The sequence below is a fragment of the Nelusetta ayraudi genome, unplaced genomic scaffold (genome assembly GCF_046127955.1).
Source record: "Nelusetta ayraudi isolate G7.1 ecotype Tasmania unplaced genomic scaffold, CSIRO-AGI_Nayr_v1 ptg000053l, whole genome shotgun sequence".
NCBI lineage: Eukaryota > Metazoa > Chordata > Actinopteri > Tetraodontiformes > Monacanthidae > Nelusetta > Nelusetta ayraudi.
In genome coordinates this window covers 6,323,833-6,340,373 of record NW_027466103.1, presented here as the reverse complement: position 1 = coordinate 6,340,373, position 16,541 = coordinate 6,323,833, and the positions used below count along the sequence as shown (strand labels likewise).

At 41.6% G+C, this 16,541-nt stretch overlaps 3 protein-coding genes and 1 long non-coding RNA gene across 7 annotated transcripts; 2 read left to right on the top strand and 2 right to left on the bottom strand.

Annotated features, from left to right (window-relative positions):
• Window positions 1-186: 186 nt before the first annotated feature.
• Window positions 187-5,847, bottom strand: syt1b (synaptotagmin Ib). The gene is made up of 9 exons (XM_076037970.1): window positions 5,182-5,847; window positions 3,820-4,001; window positions 3,133-3,332; window positions 2,522-2,635; window positions 2,229-2,396; window positions 1,973-2,140; window positions 1,599-1,716; window positions 870-1,003; window positions 187-774 (listed from the first exon to the last, which is right to left on the bottom strand). The coding sequence occupies exons 2-9, from the start codon at window positions 3,965-3,967 to the stop codon at window positions 568-570; spliced, it is 1,257 nt and encodes a 418-aa protein (XP_075894085.1). The 5' UTR covers window positions 3,968-4,001; window positions 5,182-5,847; the 3' UTR covers window positions 187-567.
• LOC142896369 (uncharacterized) lies at window positions 1,993-4,422 on the top strand. Its single transcript, XR_012928340.1, has 3 exons — window positions 1,993-2,131; window positions 2,316-2,410; window positions 4,282-4,422. It is a non-coding gene; the product is annotated as an uncharacterized LOC142896369 (long non-coding RNA).
• A 441-nt stretch (window positions 5,848-6,288) lies between the features above and the next one.
• bbs10 (Bardet-Biedl syndrome 10) lies at window positions 6,289-10,738 on the top strand. 3 transcript variants are annotated; one of them, XM_076037973.1, is made up of 4 exons: window positions 6,289-6,403; window positions 7,241-7,444; window positions 7,550-8,506; window positions 8,652-10,738. In XM_076037973.1, the coding sequence occupies exons 2-4, from the start codon at window positions 7,254-7,256 to the stop codon at window positions 9,388-9,390; spliced, it is 1,887 nt and encodes a 628-aa protein (XP_075894088.1). In that variant the 5' UTR covers window positions 6,289-6,403; window positions 7,241-7,253; the 3' UTR covers window positions 9,391-10,738. The 3 variants fall into 3 exon arrangements, with proteins under 3 accessions (XP_075894088.1, XP_075894090.1, XP_075894089.1); XM_076037975.1 differs by lacking the exon at window positions 8,652-10,738 and having other exon boundaries at window positions 7,550-8,284; window positions 8,409-8,510; XM_076037974.1 differs by lacking the exon at window positions 6,289-6,403 and adding an exon at window positions 6,411-6,511.
• Window positions 10,529-16,322, bottom strand: cd9a (CD9 molecule a). Of its 2 annotated transcripts, none has more exons than XM_076037976.1 (8): window positions 16,104-16,322; window positions 13,373-13,475; window positions 13,166-13,263; window positions 12,666-12,740; window positions 12,401-12,502; window positions 11,922-12,011; window positions 11,503-11,586; window positions 10,529-11,398 (listed from the first exon to the last, which is right to left on the bottom strand). In XM_076037976.1, the coding sequence occupies exons 1-8, from the start codon at window positions 16,170-16,172 to the stop codon at window positions 11,333-11,335; spliced, it is 687 nt and encodes a 228-aa protein (XP_075894091.1). In that variant the 5' UTR covers window positions 16,173-16,322; the 3' UTR covers window positions 10,529-11,332. The 2 variants fall into 2 exon arrangements, with proteins under 2 accessions (XP_075894091.1, XP_075894092.1); XM_076037977.1 differs by lacking the exon at window positions 16,104-16,322 and adding an exon at window positions 14,597-14,765.
• Window positions 16,323-16,541: the final 219 nt, after the last annotated feature.

The window sequence follows — 16,541 nt, the reverse complement described above, 5'->3', positions numbered from 1 at the left end:
TTCTCATGTGATCAAAAAGTCTGAAAATGATCAGGCCATAACTTTTATATCTGGTATTTCTCTAAGGATGAACTGTACCCATCAAAATGTAATACGCAAAAACTCTAAGCAGGTAAAATTGATGCTACAAATTTAATGTTAGTATTGAAAAAAGTACAAGAAATTAACTACAAAAAATTCTTTACTTGTGAAATATGCTTCTAAATCTGGCAAGAATCCCTTTTCAGTTTCCTTTTGGCTGTCTCCCTCTTCAGGTTAATCACATGTACAACAGGTACAACTGCTTTGAAAATTAAAATGGGTGTTGCACAAATAAGAAAAGGTTTAAAAAACAAAAATCTTGAATCGTTTAATACTTTATGTACACGGAGAATATTTGATTTACACACAGCATAACAGTATGTGGTAGATAGTTACAAGCATAAATCAATACTTTTTATTGGTACATTTATTGAAATCAGTAGCTTAACACTATTTTTAAGGTAAATTTCAAGGCCAATATTAGCATGAACTTAGATTAGTCGAGGCAAATGCCGTGATGTCTTGTGGCCCCAAGGGGTCACAGTATCATTTCTTGTTGGAGATAAGAGCGTTGACTTCTTCCTCTGATTGGAGACTGTGCCACTGGGCTATTGGCCTCCTCGGGTTCGCCAGCATGTCTAACCAGTGGCGTTGCTCCGCCCCATCGCTGTTACTGCCGAGCAAGACCTTCCCGATGGCGTCATTCTTCCCAATCTTATCGTAGTCTAACACAGTCACTGCGACCTGCACCTTCTGTCAAAAGCAAATATGAATGTAGAAGCAGAATGAATTAAATCCTGAAAAACAGTATTGTGTTTGTGTTGCTCTGAACAGATACTCCACCGTACCTCTATTTGTTCACACGTCACTTCAAAACTGAAGGACTCATTGTAGTACGGGTTCAAAGTGTTCTTCTTGATCGTTGTTTTCTTTTTCTTGAGTCTTTTCCCATTCTGCATTAAGTGGATCTTCACATAAGGGTCTGGCAGAGAGAGCAAAGAGGATTAATGGCAGAGGAACACAGCAAGAGGTTGGCAAAGCTGCACTAAGGCCGGGAGAACACAGCATCTAGTGTCTTGCTGTACCTCTCAATACTTCCTCCCAAACGCAAGTATTTTGAAGGTGCTTCTACTAAAGCCTACAAAGAGTGCCAGTAGATTACTAGTAATAGTTTACCATGTTTTAATACACACGCTATTTGACATTTAGCTAACGTTAGTGAATATGAGTGATCAAACTTGTACAGACAAACATTTTTTTTTTCCTGTTGTGGTTGTATGTCTTTTTTAGCCTTATCCCAGTCAAACAAACTTTAAAAACTGCTGTTCTTTACAATAGACTGGGAGTTGACTACAGAGACACAACCAGCCGTGTAACCCAGTTGCACTGTTTTATTGGAATCATGGGCTGCACTCGGCAGGTGGCTTCCGAACGCCGATGCCCAGTCATGTTCCAAACAGTAAAATGCTAAGTAAATAAGACACAGCTAGAAACTGCTACTCTGCTCATTGATACATTTTCACACATTTCCAATAAATGTATCCATTATTTGTTTTGTTTTTTTATGCTCAACACACCTGAGAGGCCTCCAACATCCATCTTCTTCAAGTTTTTGGCCTCCAAAACCACCACTGTCATTTTCCCTGCAGTAGGAACATACCTCAAGGACAAACAGATGTCTCCAAGCTTTTCACTCTGCAATTGCAAAAAAGCAAATGTTTTATTGACTAACGGTACTGTAAAACACCATCATTACTAAATTAAGAAGTAGTTTGACTGTTTTGGTGGAGTATTTTGAGTATAGATTTTTTTTTTCTTATTAAAAAAAATGAATGGAACCTCCTGCCTTACTTAGAATTAAACACCTTTTCATGATAATCCTATTAAGCAAAAAAACTTGACTTCTTTTACCCTGTCCAACTCCTCTCCACCCCTCCCAGCCCTCTCACACCTCCTCCTTCTCTGCCTTTTGCAGATCCCTCCACTCCTGCAGTGACTGGCTGAAGTCCACGCTGCTCATGGGGATCTTCACAACCCCGATGGCGTCGTGTTTTGAGAAACGGTCAAAGTCGTACACGGTCATCACCAGCGTCTTCCCCCCGAGCTCAGTGTACGCCACCTTTTACGACAAAAGAAATATTTCAAGACTGTGTCGTTAAAGTGATAAAAACTTCAATTAAAACAACGACTTCTTTCATTGGAGTCACCTTAAATGTGAAAGTCTCATTGAAGCTCGGCTCAAGAGTCTTTCTATGAACTTTAGTCTCAAACTTCTTTTTTTTGTCTGGCAGCAGATATAGTTTGACATAAGGATCTGAGCTGCCTCCCACATCCATCGCTGGTAATTCAGCGGCCTGTAGGATTCCCGCAACCAGCTGGAAAGTGAAAGGTAAGAAGTGAGAGTCTCACTAATCGACAAAAAGATTTAATTGCAGTGTTTTTTACAGGCAACAAAGTACGTATATAAATAACATAAGAGTAAGAAGCAGGAACATCTCACTGTGTTGTCGGTAAAGTTGTAATCCAAAGTGAAGTGTAGCCTGCCCAGCTTCTCGGCCTCCTTGGGTGCATCTTCTGACAGTGCTGTTTCTTTATTCCCTTCATCTTTTAGTGGCTGCACTCGCAAACACATGCAAACAAGTGTAGGATGCAGGTGAAATGAAAGGCTTTACAAATTAATCGATAAGTGCCTTTCATTATCTTGTGAAGCAGCCGTTTGTGCTGTGTCGGTACCGTGTTTTGTATAGCATTACACAGCCTTAAGCAATTGAATAAAGATAATGTTACATTTGTACTGTTGTTTTTCCACAAGTGTTTTTTTAAAGGGTTCAAAAGGGGGCAAGTGGTAAAGTTTACACCCTCAGTGTATTCACGTTACCTGTGGGCCTGATAAAAGTGTAAGAAAACAGGTTCATCTCAGACCTCAACCTTCACAAGAACATGAAAAATGCAGAAAGCATCCATTCTCCGTAACCAACACTGACAGTTTTATCACTCCTGGGTGACCCCCATGTCATGGTGGATACCCTGCAAGGGCGATGCATCAGCAGGGGAGAGGAAAAGCGTGTGTTTTTCATGTGCGTGTATCGTCTCTCCCCTTTGCGCACGTACCTTGCTGTAACCTCCATCCATTTCAGTGTCCAGATCCACTTTGCTCTTTTCTTTCCCCTTTTCTTTCCCTCTACCCTTTTCCTTGTCCTTTTCTTTGTCCTTGTCCTTCTTTTTCAGGCACTTCCTCCACACACACACAGCACAGGAGAGCGCCACACACAGACCCACAATGCAGAGGGCAGCAGCAGCCCACGACGGTGCTGCAGATCCACAGGACACAAATCCATACATTATCACACGCAGTTTAACCTCAGAAATAGCTTTGTAAAAAAAAATAATTTTTTTGGGATCCTCAATAATCGGATTTCTCTTTTTAAACCTTTGTCAAAGATTAAATGTCATCCCTGATGCAGTCAGACCAGCCACCAACTGATAACGTCAGTATTTGCAAACCAACTGACAGTGTCAATATTTGATGATGGAGGATGAGACCCGGTGCTTCTGTTGCTCTTTTGAATTGCTGACGTATAGAACAGCCAGATGTGAGCAAGATACGGACGTGATGCGTGCAGGTCTCCTGTAATTGTCTCAAAGAAGGTCTATAGTCGTTTTTGATGCATTGGATTCAATTGCTACATGCTACACTGTGATTATGAGAATTGCATGGTTTAAACCAAAACATTGAGGTTCGGGCACATTTGAACTCAAAAGTCATTGAAATATGAAATGAGAGTGTTTTTAACTCACAGTGGATGCTGTGTAGCTCATTCATGAACTTTTTAAGATCATGGCTTCTGGACTGTTTCCCATCTGAGGCAGTTGTTTCATTAAGCGGGAATGTTTGTTTGGTGGGATTCCCCGGTGTGAGTGGTGCAGCTCCATGGTCTCCGGTCATTATTTGAATAGTGAGAGCAGATGTAGAAATGAAACTGAGAGAGAAACAAAGGAATGGACATGTATAATTGGACATTATTTTGAACAAAGACTAAGCATACTAAAAATGCTGAGCAAAGTAACAAACTCCCAAAAAACAATAAAACAAACAAGCTTTAAATACATTAACACATTTTCCATACATTTTCACCACAAATATTGATCAGATGTATTTGATGTAATAATCTGCCTATTTGATGCCATCTGACTCCTCATAACTATCAGTGTCAAATGTCCTCTCTCATTTCTGCTTGTCTGGCACAAACTTGAACACAGGATATGCAAGCCGCGGTTTCTGGCAAACCTGCTGACATGGATGGATGCAGGAGGGGAAGGGCGAACGTAAAGTTGGAGCGTCACACGTGGACCACTGCTGTTTCAGTGCGAGCTGCCAGAGGTGAGGATTGCGGGACAAGGTCAGAGTGCTCAGAGCAGGTGAGCGCGTGTTAGAGAAACATTAGATTGATGTGACTTGGCTCTAAGGCGCAAGCATGTTTTGAGGTTATCGCTCATTCATTCTGTGGGCATCACAGGTACATAGAGTATCAGAGGTCGAGTCAGCAGCTTCAGTTACATACGCATCCCCGAGCTCAGTTTGAGCAGGTAATATTTTCTTGAAAAACAGAATCCATCTCTGATTCACATGAAAATTCAAAAGAAATTGTATTAATTCTAATGATTGTCACATTATATGACCTCTAAAAATTGATATGTATATGTATATATATATATATATATATATATATATATATATATATATATATATATATATATATATATATATATATATATACATATTTAAAAAAATAAAATAAAATAAAATAAAATAAAAATTTACATTTATTAGCATTCTTTAAACATTTTTAAAAAATAATGTAGATTTTGACCTCTTTTTAAAATCCTCCAGAAAAGGAAACAGTGATGTTGGGCCCCTCAGAAAATAAGACAATTTTAATGTATTTAATGTGTTTTTCAGCCTCAGTGTTGCAGCAGAAGTGAAAGAAAACATTGAAACTAGGCTTAAACGTTAAGTGTTTTACAACCCAGCCTGTGTTCAAAATAAAATCACATCCAGCCCTGTGAATTACATCTGACGTATTTTACATCCATAAGTTTGCTAAGAATCACAACGCATCATGCGCGATTGAGAGAAACCAGGGAGATCCAAAGACGTACCTGCAATCCGTTTTCCCCAGCGGCAGCGTTCAGGCTCACAGGTACTCCTTTCAGAGGTGCAGAAATTTGAAAAGAAAAAAGATGACAGGAACCAACAGTGCCGGAGAGGCTAAGAAAAAAAAACTGTGAGGTGTGTGGTTTGTCGCAACAGTACCTGCGCACCAAAAGGGAGAGTGCAGGTGTTTGAAAGCTGGATCAAGAGAACAGGTAGAGAGTCGACTTCTTTGCAGCTCTGTTTCCTTGTGTTGCTTCCCTCACCGTGTATTTGTGTACGTGTTGTGTGATCCGGCCATTTCAGTCCCATGGGAGACCTGGCGCTCAATTCTGACGCCCCACCTCCCGTGGCCTCTGTCCCATCCCTACAGGTCACCCTCACAGCCCCACTGATGCATATTCATTAGTATAGTGACATGGCTTTTTAAAGGCTCGTTAGCATAGTGAGAATTCAGCAGCGGAGGACATTTACATTCATAGTGGACAGTTCTGTTGGGGTGTGCGGCTCAGTACATCTGGCAGTATCTGCAGAACTGTCCCATGCTGTCTATGTATAGATGATGTTGCCTTATTTAGAAACTTAGGATGTGGTTTCTGCAGCAAAACCGAGATCAAGTTCCAGCCCCACCCCCATTCACCTTGAAGTGCTACACACAGATACTGTACAGAAAGAGAGATGAGGTGAAGGGAAGGAGATGGGGTGAAAGGATAGAAGAGGTGCCAGTGTCTTACGTCACATATTTGTTCCACTTCAGATCTCTTGTATTGTCCTATAGTTAATGTGCATTTTGTTTTTGTGTGAGAAAGTCAATTGATTCATGTCTGTGTGTGTCCCTCTCTCTCCCTCTCTTAAAAATATATATAAAAAATACAAAAATTTCTAATATTGACGAAAAGAAATCCAAACAATTTCGATTTAGTCTGTTGTGTTATGAATATCTGAGTTCAAACATTAAAAAAAAAAAGATTTTTAAGAAATGAACAGCACTTCCAGCAAAGCAAAAACGATTTTAAATATATTACAAGAAAACATTCCGGAAGCGCCCAGTTTCTGCCGTCGCAATTACTACATTTTCCAAGATTTAAATTAGTCATCAGGGAAACGAGTCATTCTTCTTCCACACCCTAGGTGGCAGTAGTCAATTGCTATCTAAGCGACCCTTCACAACAGACCAGAGAAGAAGCCCCGTCTCTAGGATACCAAGAAAGCGTTCCTGCTCAAACTATGGTAAGTTCTTATAGTAAATCACCTTTTGTTGAAAAGGCGAAGTTTTGCATTTTGTTTGTGTCGTTGTCGTTGTTGCTACGATTGGCAAATTCAAGTTTCATAGTTATTGTAAGTAAACAATCCCGGGGACGTTTTGCACATTGACGTGCAGTTTCGCTAGCTAGCAGATGCTAACTACCTAATAATGCGGCGTTCTTGTTGGGCTGTTTGTGTTCCTGCATTTTAAAGGCAATATGTTGATACTATCAAGAAAATTAAGAGAGGGTCACGCTTAAAGTCGAATCAAGAAACAACTGTTGAATCGATGTCTTGAAAGATATCTTTAGTGTTGTTGTTGTTTTTTGTTTTTTTCGTTACATACAAACTTGAATGCGAGTATTGGGTCATATTTGGCGTCTGACGTACATAAAAGCTTAATAAATTGCTCTTCGTTGCTATTATTTCTACTAACTCAATGAATTCTGGCGTTGTGTTGCGTTGTTTTTCATGCTGTAGACATGCGTCTTAACAAAAGCACACATTGCCTATATTAATTATATTGATTTGTATTTTTTTTTTCTTGTAAAGGCTAGTGTATCTATCAATGTAGTCTTTATAGGGCGATAAAATGTATCTGTAGCCTGCACTTACTTGCTCGGTTATATAGCTTTGTTGCATAAATTGCCTAGTTTGATGGCCGTGTTTATCTAGTGCTTCTTTTGCATTGATTGGACTCTGTCTATAGTAATAACAGTAAATTAATATAGTTTTAAACATTGGGTTTCTTGATTGTTTATTATGTAATTTGTTTATTGAACTCATTATTGAAAACCCTCCCTCTCCCATCTTGACCTTCAGCCTGCGAGTGGCAATGCAGCCAGTGGAGCATCTTCACCTGGAACATGTTCTACAGACTGTGTCTGTGTTGGAGTCAGTTGTCCTCCGCAGTTTTGGCCCAGAAGGAGGTCAGGTGCTGTTCACCAGAGACACAGGACAGGCGATGCTCAGCCGCAGTGGAAGATGTATTCTCTCAGCTCTCCAACTGGAGCATCCAGTGGCAAGGTAAACGTGCACATACTTCAGTGCATGTATTTTATCTTAACTAATTCAAGGAGGGCTAATTTTATGGACATGTTCTGTTTTGTCTGTTTGTGCTCATCATTTCAGAATGGTGGTACAGTGTGTTTTGAAGCACAGCAACGTCACTGGAGATGGATCCAAGACTTTTATCATCGTGCTGGCGTCACTGCTCCGGATGATTCATACAATGGCCTGCAAGGAACCAAAGTTGTCTCACACCTATAAGTCCCGGAGAATAGCAGAGGCTGCCACTGCCAGACAGTTGGCTGATGAATTGTTAGCATTTGCATTTGAGAGGCTGGAACATCTCATCGCCGTGGGAGTGGTCCCGTATGCCTGCAATCTTTCGTGGGAAAACCTCTCTGCCAAAACACAATTACCGGCAAACAGTCCTTGTGTTCAGAGGCTGCTGGCATCATTCTACCATTCCCGCTTGAGTCGAATCCACTGCGACTTTTTTAGCGACCTCACTTGCAATCTGCTCTCTCACTGGAAATTTAAACACAGACAAGTTTCTGCGTCGCTTCACTTTTTAAACAACAACTTTCCGGCATTGCACACAACTGTGTCAGGTTTCCCAGTCAGTTATTCACGTCTGGTGGTGGGGCAGGTCATTCACAGAGACTTTGCAACACCATGCCATTTCTCTGAGAACCAGCCTGTCAGAGCTGTTTGTTTCAGTGGGTACCTGCAGCCAAAAATACTAAATTCAGGAGAAGTGCTGGCGCTGGGACGAGGACAACAAGGGGAGGAAGGAAGCGTTGTGGAATTTAAAGCCAGGGCAGAAAGGTTACTTGACTGTGTCATCGCTAACTTACAAAGGTTAGGTGTCTCAGTTCTGTTGTTCGCGTTGAAACAGTCTCCTGTGGTCCACTCTTTGGCTCAGCAGGCTGGCATGTGTGTTGTGGAGTGCGTGAGTGAAGATGAGCTTTCCCTCTTTGCTCAGCTAAGTGGGACTCAACCTGTTCCAGACTGCCAGCTGATAGAACCACATCATGTTGCTACACTGACCTTTTGTCGACCAATACAGCTGGGTCCCCACAGGTATAAAAACAATCCTCTTTCATTCATAATGCTCTGACACAACCTTATAAGAATAATGTTATCCCCAAAAATGAGGTTACTTATGTTTCCTGGAGATAGTTTACCTATTGAAGGTAACATCAAACCTTTTTGTTCTTGTTTACAGATATGTGCATGTGGATTTCCATGACTGTGGGCAAAATGTCGAGGCCAAACCATGTAGCCTTGTCGTCTGTGGGCCAGCTGAAGCACAAGCAGACCAGAGTGCACGTGCATTACAGGATGCGATACGCATGCTTCTTTTAACATGGGAACCTACGGAACCTACACCCACAGCTTTGGAAAGGACTTGGCTGTCAAATGCAAACACACCTTTGCACGCAGACAGTCAGAGAGGCAGTTTATCCACCTTGGAGCCAGGCTGTGTTATACCTGCTGGTGGGACATTTGAGGTTCTACTGAACCAGGTCCTTTTACAACATGGTACCAGTAGAGGTCTGCCTGCGATTTCCAAGCTGCTGGCAGATGCTCTGCTGAGTGTGGCCCGACAACTTTACTCCCACAGTCCACGATGTTTCCTGCAGATTCAAGCGAGGCTGCTGAGTTCCATTCAAACTTATTCCCACACTTTCAGCCCATTACGCAAACAAGAAAAAGATGATTGCATTCCTGGGGACGGTGAACAAAGGATGTATTGTCGTGGAGAAGATGACATAGTTTTTATCTCTAACCTTGGCCTTGAATCTGTCTGCTGCAAGTATCAGCTGTTATTGGCCGTGTTGCAGTGTGTCTCAAGTCTTCTTCAGGTGGATGCCGTTCTGCACACACACACAGACTTACAAACACTACCCCGCAGACTCGCAAACATTTCCTGGGAGGAGCCGGAGAACGAGGCTGAGGACTGAAGGCTGTATCCTGTTTGAAGATGAAAGCTCTTCACATACTTTCTCCCTTAACTGAGTCACAAGAATTTGCACTTTAATATAGTTGACTACAGCAACTAGTGTTTACAACTTTTTAAAATTTAAATTCAGTAGTAAATGTTCAGTGTATGCGTTTATGATTTGATTTTAGGACCTCCCCAAAATCATAAATCACTTACTAGAGGTGCTTTTATCGCAAGGAAGTTCATGTGCACAGGACCTTTTGTGCCAAATCTGCATTTGGCAGCAGCTGTAAAAATATTTTGGATATCTGCGTCTGGGACAAAATGTAAAAGGGAAATAATTTGGTCTTTCTCTGCAATGGTTTAAAAAGAAGTGTGCAAGTGTTGTTGTTGGCCTTATTGAGTCCTCATCATGGTCACTCCTTTTTTCAGCATTTCCAGTCCCTTATCTCTGTTTTCCTGCTCTCTTCCCTTGGCCAGTGGCTGCTGTGTTGCATAAAAAGCATATTGACAGAACAACATGGCAACAGCGTCTCAATTTTTCATTAATCAGTGTTATCTTCTGAGTGGGATTGGGTGTCTGCGACGGAAACACCCAACTGTCAACAACTAAATCAAAGTCTGCTTCCTTCCTCTGTTATCAGAGCGACTTTCAGCGCCGTTCTCACACACCACACACCCCCTTTTGGTGGTGCTCACCCACTACAATGCGTTAATAGAAGACACTGGATGTAATTAATGCATGACACCCCTCCCGTGCCAGTTTTCCTTTGTTTGTGCCTGGGTTTAATCTCCAGATGAGTCATATTTGACGGTAACAAATTTCAAAGGGGGGGGGGGGGGGAAACAGGCTTCAGAGGAGTTTTTTTTCCATTGCGCACAAGAGACAACCAGATTGTTTTCTGTCTCTTCAAGGCACACAGGCCTTTCTGAACCACACATGGTCATGGCCCCGATGGAGCCTGCACGCAAGATACATGAAACAAACAGGGTAATGTTATAATAGAGACATTGTATTAATGGACAATTACTTAAAATCATTTTATATCATGAAAACATAAGTATGAGAAACAGCTTGAGACTTAGTTTAGGTTTTGTTTCATGTATCAATAAACTTACTGTGTGCAAAAGTAAGAAAAAGAAATACCCCCAACAGCTGGCTGTGTATTGTTTTATTTAACTATCAATATTTGTCTCTGTAAAACAAAGCACACATGGTATAACCCAATCTGTAAAATGTAAAGGACATTATAAAACAACAAACCGTATGTGCCATAGAGGCACTCAAACTGTATACATCTTACAATTAAAAAAAGAAACATGGACAAAACATGGCCAAGAAAGAGAAGAAAAAATAAAAATAATAAGGAAGTGAAAAAATGGAAAATTAAACCTGCTATTGCCCACACAGTCATTGGAATATGCAGCCTGGCATATAACTGCCATGAAGTCATCATGGTTTTGTTGCATTGTTGCAAAGTAGTTGGAAGTGTTGAACTGAAGTTGTTCTTGCTGTGCTGCACTGAAGTGGCAGCCTGGACTAAAAAGCCTCTTGCCAGTCCGGTGATGTCATTGTTACCATTACGTGAAACGTGATCAGCACACAATAATTGAATCCTTTAAGTAGATAATTAACAGTTCACAAAACACCAATTTCAATCAAATGACCACAAACTTACACAGTGCTGTACTACACTGTCACTGAAGCACGGATGGCACCCATTTTATAGTTGGGCCAAGTAATCACATTGCATCTATATGGCTCAGGAAGGTGGGCCTAAGTGTCTGTGGCACAGGTTAACTGATGTGTCGTTGATTCGTTTGAAGTATCTGTGACCATCCTTGCTTAGATTGTCGCTGTCAGAACGAGCAGTGTTTCTATTGGCAGTGGAGAGTCATGTGACTCCTGGAATGACATCATGCAACATTAATAGAGATTTCAGGTGGTACAACTGTGGACTTCACACCACCTCCCTCGACTTCCTGATGGCGCAGCACAAGAGCATGCTGAAGATCATCCCAAACATCTGGAAAAGGAAGTGAGATGAGCAACACTTTTCCATGTAGTTTAGCCTTCGAGGAAGCAGCCAGTAGGATTTTACAAGTTAAATTTTTGCACATCCACACTTACCATGATAACGCCGATGGCTAGGCCCACTCCTCCTATGATGTGAAGCTTGGAGTCAAACACCTCCTCAATGGCATCAGAGCAGCTCTGTAACACAGAAGCGTGTTTCCTCTCAGCTTTCATGTGTTCAACATGACTTGAGATATGCCACACGTAGCAACCAATCAGTGAGGATGCAGGCTCCAGTAAACCATTGTTGCCTAGCAACATTGAAGGAATGCTGAGGAAACCAGTCTGCTACGGGAAGACTTTGGCAAGCCATTCATGATGCATTCAAAGTACAGTCAGTACTGAGCTCTCATGGTGCTGAAACACACCTGATGTTTTAGATAGCACCTTGCGTTGTTTTTCTTTTTTTTGTCGTCTTACCATGTTTCTTCTCAGGCTTTGTTGACGTTAAGTCAGATTCAGTGAAGTTGTACCTTTGTAATCAGTTCTTGAAGTCGATCTCCACTGGCACAGGTGTCTTTGGCAGCTTCAACGACGGAACCAGTCGGTCCGCAACAGTTCAGCTGTGAACACACAACATCCCATGTTAAGAGCTAGCTAGGATCTACACAGCTAACGGAACTTGGATCCACATAGTTAATGTTAAAATAAGAACTGAAGAGTAATTTTTATCGAATTATCCTTAAGTTTAAATATTTAACTTTTTTAAGTTAAACTATTTTACCCAAACTCCATTTTCACGATTGTGGGTCTTTTCATCTTACTCTCTCAAAGAATTCAACCACTAAACGTGAATATAACTGAGAATAAAACATATCCAGGACAAGGCTTGTAGTTTGGTGTAATGTCCAAAGAAATATTCCAAGAAAAGCTATTTGTCCAAATATGTGTTAGATAACTTCTGTGTTCTTGAAATTTCATAGGAATGGGATAATGATCAGGTGTAGCTTACCCCAGTGTGAATCACTTTCAGTGTCTCTTTGAGGCGTTGGTCTTCCGTTGTCGTGAATTTATTGTAGGTCTGTCTGTAGAATGTTGTGATATCAAGCACCACCTGCACCACAGCGGTAAAACAAGAAAAGAAATTATAATGAAACTTACTTACCCACACAAAGGTTATCCCTTTTCGGGTACTTTAACTTCTTGCATCGCCTGCCTATTCTCTGTGTGTTTTTAGTTTTTTTTAGCTATGACAATATGCTTTCATAATGTGTTACCTTGCTTTGGTTGGAAAATCCCCAGATTCCAGCTGCCACCTCGATGGCAAATATGATAAGCAGGAAGAAGAAGAACTACACAGTGGAAAAATAGAATTACATTCAGCAGATGGACTGACACCATGCATGCTTATGTGCACGTTGTATGGCTGGATACACAAACAAGTAATGTCAGTTTAGGGTAGTGGAACCTAATGTTCATAGACTCCGCCTCCTCGGAGATTTAGTGCAAGAAGATTAAGGCCAGACTCTGAGTCGGGGGGGGGGGGGGAAGTACAACCATCCTCTGGCCTTGTTATTCATCAGTAAACAATGACTGAGGCAGCCAGTCATATATTTACTTGGCCATATGTGTTTGTTGAAATCTCATTAAAAATCTAAAAGGCTGGACTATCAAACAAATATTGGTGGCTTTAAATAACATGCCATACAATGTGTCCAATTAATGGATTTTAATAGAATAAGAAAATGTACAAAAAGGACCAAAAAGAGGTACAAACCAGTCCCAGCATACATGGTGATTCCTGGATGGCACCACAACATCCCAGAAAACCTACCACCATCATCAGCGCTCCAGCACCGATCAGGATGTAGACACCTAAACAAACAAATATTCACACTTAAGTGAACAGTTTTAATGATCCAAATTTGACAGCTGTGCTTAGGTGTAATGGTAGCATTGTTGTTCATTGACTGAAGCATCATACCTGCATAAAACACATACGGTGCATCCTCCCCTTCAAACAAGCCTTTGGTCTGTGGGTCTAATCTCAGCCACAGGCCAATAGCAAAGACTCCTGTACCTGCAAGCTAAAAACATATAATAGGTAATCATCACGCTAAAAACATGGAAAGGAACACAGCATAATCACTGACTTTCATCTTGTTTGTACACTGTTAGGACATACACTAGACTAAAAAAAAGAAATCCTACCAAATAGAATAACATACTTCTCATCCTCATACATAAGCTGTCCTCACATTACATTATTAATTATTAATATTCTCACACTGATTGCTCAATGAACAGGCTTTAAGCTCATAACAGCATATTGGCAATTATCATGTCACTGTCCTGAAATAAAAGTGTTTTCAGTGCCTGATGTTGTCATCCCAAAACCGTACTGACAGACCCCATCTGGCATCTGTCTTACCCTAAAAGTTCTCTCTGTTCTCTCTTGTAATGTGTGAGTCTTTCCCCAAACACTGATACAGTGGTGCCGTGCAGATGAGCCAGCGGTAACGGAATAATCAATATTTATACCTCCCTGGCAGCTCCTGCTGTACAGCAATGAGAGAGAACCTTTGTATCAAATGTAAAGACTGACAATTGTAGTATTCACATGAGTGCTACTGAAAAAAGTCACAAAAAAAGAAATAATACATATCATATGTAGCTTTTGTATGTGAATGTAGTCATAGTGTGTATTAATGACTGCAACAAGTGGCACAGATTTCTATTAATAGCAACATAGCTCACTGTACATTGCTAGCTATCCACAGTGTGTTGAGCACACTGTCTGCACATGCGACCTACAATGGCAGAAACCCTTTTGATTTCTTCCATTTGAAGTGTTTAAGGAAGTAAAAGCTGTGTGCCACGTGTCTGGTCAATATGTGTTCCTCCGAATGGTGTCACCCTCGATACTTTTGTATTGTTGTTGTATCCCTGTCAAGTCTTTACCTTCTTTATCCGTTATTGTATATATACAGTGTATATATATATATATAAATATATATATATATATATATATATATATATATATATATATTTAAAAAAACAGTCGAGAGGAAAGCCAAAATGCTCCAAATCTATGATTCAAGGAGTTGTTTTACTTCCTCCTACGCAATCTCTCTTCCAATCTCGTACACACACTACACACTCACTCACACAACGGCGAGATAAACCAGGAAATGTAAGGTACACCTACCCAGAAAAAAGCGTTGAAGACAAATATGAGATATTTGACACACTGAATTCCCCCAGCGACAGCCATGCTGCTGAAATAGTCTAGCTTGCTCACCAGGAAAGAATTGAAACTAACAGTAACGATCAAAGTGTAAAGGTGTGTGGAAAGGGAAACTATGTTGGGTGCCACGCCTCTGAGAAACCACCTGACCTATCTTTGAGGGAGTGACAAAATCTGTAAATGAATTTACTTCTGTTGTGCATGTAGGTTCCTGCCCATTCCTCCCTTCTCTTTGTTTCATGTTCACTTTAAGCACTCGCCCTCTTAAGTCGTGACTACATGCATGCGGGCACCCTGCATGGTCATTTGATCCAGGGGCTAGTATGCACAGGCTCTGTTGGGGCATGTGCATATGGAACCGTGCCAGTATTTGTATGCTGGTTTAACTGTCTCTAAATATGGCATGGTTCTCTTAGATCCAACTGCTCCTCATCCTGCTGTCCAAATATGGTATGACGACAAACAAACCCTGCTTGACAAAACTGTACACTGCAAACCAATACCAATAATATAATAATTTAGTTTCCCATCTTGTCCAAATCACACACTAGACATAACTTATTGTTAAAGTTTTTGAGCCTATGTGTCCGTCTTTGTCTCACCACAAACACATGCAAACACTCTCAGGGTGCTTGTCTGGCCTGTAATGAATAGCTAGCCCTTATTCTATATATAGCTGCACAAAGTAAACATTCATAAAAGAGCACACCACGCACAAACATCCACCCCAACCCATGTGAACTGCAAACAAATACAAACAAATCATTAAAAAAAAAAAAAAAAAAAAAAAATAGACACACCCAGCAAACATAGTAAGACACAAATAGGCCGTGTTTTGCAAACACTGACGTACGTCTGTGTGATTTCTGAAGTTTGGTTCCCTCACACATACGGTCGCATTTTCCCCGCACTACAACAGAGAGGGGTGTGGGGGTATCGTCGCCATCTTCATCACTAGGGGTAATTATTTAAATGCGCGAAACTCCACTGTGTAGTCCGTGCGCAGAGGAACTGGGTCACTTGGCCACTGGGGATTATTCTTTCCTGTCTGCTCTGTGCTCGGTCTCTCCAACACTCATCGGGACACTGCGTGCTGCGTGTCCGTGCGCTGGTTTGTGACAGTGCCATCCCACAATAACCCACTGCTAACAGAGGAGACCGGAGCCTTGTCTGAGAGGCTGCGTCCGCGGGACACCTTATCTTTTAATACTCTGTAGTAACCTAGTAACGCACGCCGCCGAGCGCACATTGTTGCGCCTCCCCTCCCCCCAAATCACACACACACACACACACACACACACACACACACACACACACACACACACACACACACACACACACACTTCAAGGGAAAAGGGGAAGAAGAAAAAGCAGGCAGGCAGCGTGATTAGATTACCCCCCCCGTCCCCTCGTCCCCTCAACCCCGCCTCCCGGTGGGACAATACACTTCCTGTCGGTTCAAACTCACCCAGAATACCAGATTGAAGGCGAACATCAGGTATTTGACGCACATCTCTCCTCCCGATAGCGCGGCCATGGCGGCACCCGGTGCACGGAATCACACTCTTCTTCTGCTATCACCCTCACCGTCACGACGGCACAACAGTCCGTCGGGAGAGCTTCTACATAACCGTCTATGCAGAATGAGGTTATTTGCCGACGCGCAGCCGGGCACTGATTCGTGCGTCGTGCTGTGCGCGTCTGTTCCGCCCCCCACGCATAACAGGCTGCGAAAGCGCAACCCAGCGGATTGTTGTCATGCTGACTGCGAGCGTAGGATTTTTTATTTTTTTTTCATCATCATTATTATTATTATTTTTTTAGCTGTATTGTTTTGGTAAACAAGAAAGGTTCACCTTTAAGTAGCTGGAATTGTGTCGCACGTTTTTTTGAGAACACATTTATT

Excerpts from the sequence above, each read along its gene's own strand:
- syt1b (XM_076037970.1), bottom strand. The coding sequence starts at position 3,967 with ATGACCGGAGACCATGGAGCTGCACCACTCACACCGGGGAATCCCACC. Across the intron at positions 2,636-3,132 it reads TGGATGGAGGTTACAGCAAG|CCACTAAAAGATGAAGGGAA; the intron begins GTACGTGCGCAA and ends TTGCGAGTGCAG. Across the intron at positions 775-869 it reads TGACGTGTGAACAAATAGAG|AAGGTGCAGGTCGCAGTGAC; the intron begins GTACGGTGGAGT and ends TGCTTTTGACAG.
- bbs10 (XM_076037973.1), top strand. The coding sequence starts at position 7,254 with ATGCAGCCAGTGGAGCATCTTCACCTGGAACATGTTCTACAGACTGTG. Across the intron at positions 7,445-7,549 it reads CTGGAGCATCCAGTGGCAAG|AATGGTGGTACAGTGTGTTT; the intron begins GTAAACGTGCAC and ends TCATCATTTCAG. Across the intron at positions 8,507-8,651 it reads ATACAGCTGGGTCCCCACAG|ATATGTGCATGTGGATTTCC; the intron begins GTATAAAAACAA and ends TCTTGTTTACAG.
- cd9a (XM_076037976.1), bottom strand. The coding sequence starts at position 16,172 with ATGGCCGCGCTATCGGGAGGAGAGATGTGCGTCAAATACCTGATGTTC. Across the intron at positions 13,264-13,372 it reads ACCGTATGTGTTTTATGCAG|GTGTCTACATCCTGATCGGT; the intron begins GTATGATGCTTC and ends TTGTTTGTTTAG. Across the intron at positions 12,741-13,165 it reads CACCATGTATGCTGGGACTG|TTCTTCTTCTTCCTGCTTAT; the intron begins GTTTGTACCTCT and ends TCCACTGTGTAG.